This window comes from Moschus berezovskii, chromosome 5 (genome assembly GCF_049115385.1).
Source record: "Moschus berezovskii isolate FMDL1 chromosome 5, NW_MosBer_1.0, whole genome shotgun sequence".
In the NCBI taxonomy this organism is placed as follows: domain Eukaryota; kingdom Metazoa; phylum Chordata; class Mammalia; order Artiodactyla; family Moschidae; genus Moschus; species Moschus berezovskii.
In genome coordinates this window covers 124603600-124609776 of record NC_142464.1, presented here as the reverse complement: position 1 = coordinate 124609776, position 6177 = coordinate 124603600, and the positions used below count along the sequence as shown (strand labels likewise).

The 6177-nt window shown below is 68.1% G+C and overlaps 1 protein-coding gene across 2 annotated transcripts in view; it reads left to right on the top strand.

Annotated features, from left to right (window-relative positions):
- The window catches only part of DOK7 (docking protein 7), a 34004-nt gene continuing 27827 nt past the window's right edge, over window positions 1-6177 (top strand). Inside the window, exons 1-2 of one of the 2 annotated variants that reach the window (XM_088836574.1) lie at window positions 1-137; window positions 207-252. In XM_088836574.1, the coding sequence (XP_088692700.1) occupies window positions 84-137; window positions 207-252 (100 nt within the window). In that variant the 5' untranslated portion in view covers window positions 1-83. The remainder of the gene's footprint in view (window positions 138-206; window positions 253-6177) is intronic. The other variant, XM_088836573.1, reaches the window with a different exon arrangement.

Here is a 6177-nt window from a genome sequence, read left to right as displayed (position 1 = left end):
CACGGCGCTCGCGGAGCTATTTTGAAAGTGACCCTGGGCTGGGCGGCCCGCGGCGCGGCGGGGCGCGGGAACCATGACAGAAGATGACCGAGGCGGCGCTGGTGGAGGGCCAGGTCAAGCTGCGGGACGGCAAGAAGGTCGGGGCCGCGGCGGGCGCGGGGCGGGGCGGGCGCGCGCGGCGGCTCACGCCCCCTCTGTCCCCGCAGTGGAAGACTAGGTGGCTGGTGCTGCGCAAGCCGTCGCCGGTGGCAGGTGAGCGGGCGCGGGGCGCCGGCGCGGGGCCGGGGGCGATCGGCCGCCGGCGGCCTCCTGCGTGCGCCCGGCAGGCCCGGAGCGCCGGCCAGCTCGCCCGAAATAGCCGGCGGCGGGCGCCCCGGGGCGAGGGCTGTAACCGGAGAGCGCCGGCCTCGGCCTGCGGGGACCCTCCCGGCGCCCCGACTGGGCCCGGAGCCCCGCCGTCGTCTCAGACCCCAGATCCCTCGGCCGACCCCCGGCAGGAGGGCTGACCGGGACCTCAGAGGGACCTGGTGGGGTTGGGCGGGGGCATGGAGACCAAGGGCTGAAAGGGCAGGAGCCTGTTCTGGTCCCTCCCCCATCGCGCCGCAGGGAGCATCCCGGAAAGTCCCGGGCCAGTGGGGACTGAGCTCTGTCACTGACCCCAACCAGACGGCGTGTCCTGGCGGGCTGACTCCAGACGGTCCCCTCCCCCCTTGCCCAGGGGGAGCTGAGGCACGACTGACCAGGTGGGAACAGAGAAAGGGGAAAGCGGCCTCCTCTGGGGATGTGTCCTGGGAGCCCCCCAGTCCCAGCTCCCCCCAGGGCCAGCACACCCCCTGGGAGGAGGCCGGCGGGCACGCGGAGCTGGGCACCTCCAGCTTTGGTCCTCGGCGAGCGGCGGCGTCCTGGAGGCTCTGAGCCGGGTGGCTGCAGCTGTTCCCGAAGACAGGTGCCCTGGAGCCCGCCCAGGCCCCCGGGGGTCTGTGTGGGCTGCTGGGGGTGTGCATGCACGCTACCTCACACGTGCGAGCCTGTCGGTCTTCCGGCATGCCTAGGAGTGTCTGGCAATTCCCAGGAAGCTCCCTGCCTCCATCCGTCGGCCAAGCTGGCTCTGGGAGCCGCATGGTTGCGGGGCAAGGGCCTGCGTTTGGCCTCACTCTTGTCAGGCCTGGAATTCAGTGTCCCCGCCAAGGGGGCCTGAGCCCCGCCTGCCCTTCACTCAGCTCACGGGTCTCGCAGACTCAGCCCTGTGCGTAGTGCTGGGGAGCTCAGGGAGGCCTGGCGGGGCTAGGGGCTGGGAGGCAGTGGGGTCCCTGCACCAGCCAGGCTGTGGGTGCCGAGGTGGGGTGCAGGCGGTGTTGACGGAAAAGGCAGGGGCCGGCAGGGGCCCGGGGCAGGGGCTGCTTACGGGGAGGCTGATGAGCCAGGGCCTGTGCAGGCCTTTGGGGAAGGTGACCCACCTGAGCGCAGCCCTGGGCAGGCCTTGTCCCTCTTGCTGGGGCGGGTGGTGATGTGCAGCCCTGGTGGTGGGTGTCGTGTCCGTATCCTAGAAAGCTGGGTGAGGGCTGTGCCCTGGCCAGCGCGGGTGGACACACCTGTGCACCGGGGCCCTCTGGCACCGGCTCCTCACCACTGCAGACTTCGAGTCTGTAAGTGGACTTGTGATCGTTGAGCCTTTCCTGGGTCTTCCCACGCACAGCCCCACGGGAGGGGAGTGTGCCACGGGCCTCAGGAGAGGGTGCTAGGGTGGTGGGGCTGGAGGGGACGTCCCTGGAGAAGAGGGTCAGGCGCCCCAGGTAGGACCTGGCCTGGGGACTGGGCAGGAGAGGACTGGCCTGGAGGAGGGTCCACGTGGCCCCTCTGGGTTGCTGTCCGTCCTGAGCCCAGTGCCCCAAGTCCTGGTCCCCAGAGTCTCGGGACCCTCACTGTGGCCCCTCATCTGGTCCGAGGATCTGTCCCCTCGCCTGTCTCTCCTCCCTGGCCCTTAAGCCGATGAGCCGGCCCCTCTCTGGCTCGCTGGGGGCCTGGCTGTGAGGGGTGCAGCTGCCTGGTCCCCCTTATCCTGAAGACCGGCTCCCTCGGTGAACCTGGGTGGGGGCCAGGCCCTTGCATGTGGGGGTCTCATCCTTGAGACTCCCCAGATCCCGTCTGCAGCAGAGGGGAGCCTGGGTACAGGAGGAGGGACCACCCTGCCTGCTCTTCGTGAAGACCCCAGGGCTCTTGCTTTTAGAAATCGTTTTCCTCCCAGAAGGGCCCAAGGGGAGCAGTAGAAGGTGTTGGAGGCTCTGGGCAGGCGGGGGGCACAGAGGGCCCCTCCCCACTTGGTCCCTTCTCTGCTGTTCGAGCTTTGTTTTAACCAAGACCACTTAGGCTCGTAATAAAGTTTAGGTAATCACAGGGAGCAGAGAAGGCAATGGCAACCCACTCCAGTGTTCTTGCCTGGAGAATCCCAGGGACGGGGGAGCCTGGTGGGCTTCCGTCTATGGGGTCACACAGAGTCGGACACGACTGAAGTGACTTAGCAGCAGCAGCAATCACAGAGAGAGGAGCTAATACGGAAAGAGGGGCCGGTCTTTACTGAAGCTTCAGTGAGAACTGCCCCTGGGGCCCCACCTCTGTCCCGGCCCTAGGATTCCTCTCCAGGTCCTTTCCCCGGCCAGGCCCCCATGAGTGGAGGGTGGTGTGGCCCACCCCGGCTGACCCTGGGCAGCCTCTCTCTGCGCCTCCATGGGTCGAGGCTCAGGATGGTGGGAGGGGGTCTCTTCCATGGTGAGCTCTGGAGGGTGGCCCACCCAGGGGTGAGGCGTGCAGAGGGTTGCGAGCAGCCAGAGCAGCTCCCTGGGCACCGGCTCCAAGGGCCCTGCTGCAGGGACTCCCGTGTGTGCTGCCAGGGCCGCGTTATTCTGCCCAGGAAAGCCGGCAGGAGGGACCCTGAGTCCTGGAGCTGGCAGGGCCTTGTAGGCAGTGGGGCTGAGACCTGGTGACCCAAGGGCCCTGGCCCTGGCTGAGTGGGTGTGGTCTCCTGACATTCCCCCCGCCCCCCGCCCCGCCCCATGTGCTCCGCCCTTCGGCCAGCAGGGAGTCCACGCCGCTCCTGTCTTGGGGAGGGCTGGTCCAATGCTCCCCCTGCCGTCTATGATCCCTCCTGGTGCTGAGTTCCTGGAGGGCAGGGACCCTGACTCAGCCTCACAGGTGATGCTGGGGCTGGGGCCTGCCAGGGGACACAGGCTGGGAGCCCAGCCGCTCTCAGCAACTCCTGGGTCGTGCGGACAAGCCCAGGATTGGGGTCCTCAGGGCACATGCCGCCTAAGCCCCCTGAGCCTCCATCCTACCAGCCTCTGCCCCACCCCATGCAGTGGAAGCCCCACTGAGGCGGGCACATTCCGAGACGTGGGGGCTCCCAGGTGGTGACGCCCAGGAGGGCCCTGCTCTGGTCCCACCTTCTGGCCTGGGATCAGCTGTGTCCCCCGGGAATGGGTGTCCCATCTCAGTCTTGGGGTTGGGCCGGCCCCCAAGCACGGGCTGAGGGTGGAGACCAGCCCTCTGGTCTCCGTGGACCCTTGACACGGAGGGCCAGGCTTCCTGCAGCCCCTGGGTCCAGCCAGGAGTCAGAGCACCCGGGGTCAGGTCTGGCTTCTGCTCTGACCAACTGCGTGATGAGCCTGAGTCCTCACTGGGCTCACAAGGCAGTCGCTGCAGAGGCTCGGTGGGCAGCGGGTTTGCGGTGGCCCAGGGCCCTGACCGCTCCTGCTGCCGCTGGTGTGCTGAGCCTGAAAAGCCCCCGTGCACCCCACGGAGGCCCCTGGAGCCCCACGAAGCCCCCTGGAGTCCTGTGAAGCCCCCTGGAGCCCCATGAAGCCTCCTGGAGCCCCGCGAAGCCCCCTGGAGCCCCGCAAAGCCCCCTGGAGCCCCGCGAAGCCCCCTGGAGCCCCGTGAAGCCCCCTGGAGTCCCGTGAAGCCCCCTGGAGCCCCACGAAGCCCCCTGGAGCCCCACGAAGCCTCATGGGACCCTGCACACACACACACGGTGGGCACACTCTCCCCCTAAATTGGATCAGCAGCAGGCCTGGGCCTGTGTGTCAGGAGGCCCATGGTCAGGTAACCTGGGGCCCCGGCAGGCGGGCCTGGTCAGCAGCCCCCAGCCCCAGCCCTCGGGCGGCCCCTGGGGCTGTTGCCCAGTGGCTCTGTGGAAGGCACAGCCCAAGGTCACGGTGACTGGCAAGGACTGAGCCCCACAGCGCTGCTCTGGCCGTGTCCCCGTGGGTGGGTGTCCGCCTTGTCTCCCCTGCCGGTTCCGTCCTCCCTGCCGGCCCCCCGCCCCCACGCGGCCCGGAGGCCCACGGCTTCCCGGCCGCCCTCCCAGGCTCAGCCCCGGGCTGTAAACGCCTCCGAGTGCCCATGACTCTCGTGGTTATTTTTACACCTTCAGGCGCCCGTGTCCAGCTGCCTGTGTGCAGGCCGCCTGGAGTCCCTCAGGCCTCCTGGGCTCGTGTGTCTGCGACAGAAACCCCACCCCGCCTCGCCGCCCACTCTTCTCCCCAGGCACCCCCTGCCCCCATCCAGAATCATCCTCCTTTCCTTTCCCTTAGCCCTGCCTCTGCTCATCAAGGGGTCCCGTGAGCTGGCCGGCCTCTGGCAGGGGGAAGGCCCTGCCCACTGTCGCCGTGGTTACCGCAGAGCCTGGGCCCCGTTTCCTCTGCCCAGCATAGGCCAGCAGCTCCCCTGGCCGGGACAGCTTTGCTGTTGCCCTGTGCTCATTCTCCACACGCAGCCAGCCTGGGCCCTGTTTGATGACAGCTCTCAGGCCCCCGTGAACTGGGATGAGGCCTCGGCCTGGCCTATGCAGGCCCACCTGGCTGGACCCCACCTATGTCTCGAATGGCTCTTCCCCACCCCCATGCTGGCCTCTGGGCTTCTGCACTGTTTGTTCCCTCTGGCACAATGCTGATCCCTGTGTGCTGCCGGGCTGGTGCCTTTCCTCCCTCGTGAGTCTGTGTCCTGTCTGAGAGGCCCCATGAACAGCTGCTGTCGTCAGGTTCCCGCTCCGGGCCCCTGAACAGCACGTCCTCAGGGTTTGCTTCTTTGTCCACCTTTTCCACGTTCTGACCATCTCCCCTCTTGGGTTTCAGCTCCACAGAAGCCGGGCCGTGTCCCCAGGTCCCTGGGCTGCTCATGAGCAGCGTGAACAGGGCTTAGTGCTGCGGGGGAGGCTGCTAGGCGGGGGGATGGAAAAGGAGGTGGGGTGGGCTCCGAGGGGCCCCAGCAGGGGTCTTTCAGCGGCCCTTTCGGTGAGCAGGGCCGCTGGGCCTTTGCCTTTTCTGCACCAGGAACCTGCCCCCTGCCCCTGGCCAGGCTCACTACAGGCGGGTGTAGGAGGGCAGGGTGGGCACGCATGGTCCACAGGCAGAACCTTCCCGGTATTTCGTGGTGATGGGACGGTGTCCGGCTCCAGGCCGAGGTCCCTGCTGGCTGGCCTGTGGCTGAGGGCCTCTGTGTGCCCGGCTGAGGCTGTGTTAAGCCTCGACTCTGTGGAGCTCTCATTTGAAAGTAGAGGCTCTATGAGCTGAGGGGGGTCTCTGGTCACGGGCGTGGGGCTTGGACCGGTCAGGCAGTCCCCACCTCGGTGCCCACGCACAGTGTGTGCGTGTGTGTGTGCAAGCGAGCAGGTGTGTGTGTCTGTGCGTGGACCGCCTCGTTTCATCTTCCCTCTTTGGTGGCGGCCCCTCTCTGCCTCCCTTCAGCACGACCACCCTGGGTGCGGGGCGGGAAGGCCGGTCACGCTCCCTCGCAGGTGACCAGGAGACCTCGCAGCGGGACCAGCCTCACTCGCGGGCCTCGTGTGAGGGGTGCGGCCCTGGGTGCTCGTGGCGGGGGCGCCCCGGCCGGGCTGGGCAGCTGGTGCGGGCCCCCGCGTCCTCCACGCGGTGTGTCCCGGGCCAGCGGGCCGCTGCCCCCTGGAGGCTCGGGTGCTCTCACCCGGGTGCAGAGCAGCTCTGAGACCCGCTTCGTCTCAGGTCCCAGACCCTAGAATTGCTGTTTCCCTGGCGCCTGTTCCTTCAACAGCATTTCACTAAGCAGCACTCTCTAGAGGATGGGTTTTAAAGATAGGACCCCTTTCCGGCCGAGCGATGGGGGCGCGGGGGCGGGGGCGGGGCCCCTCCCGGCCCCACACTTGCCTCC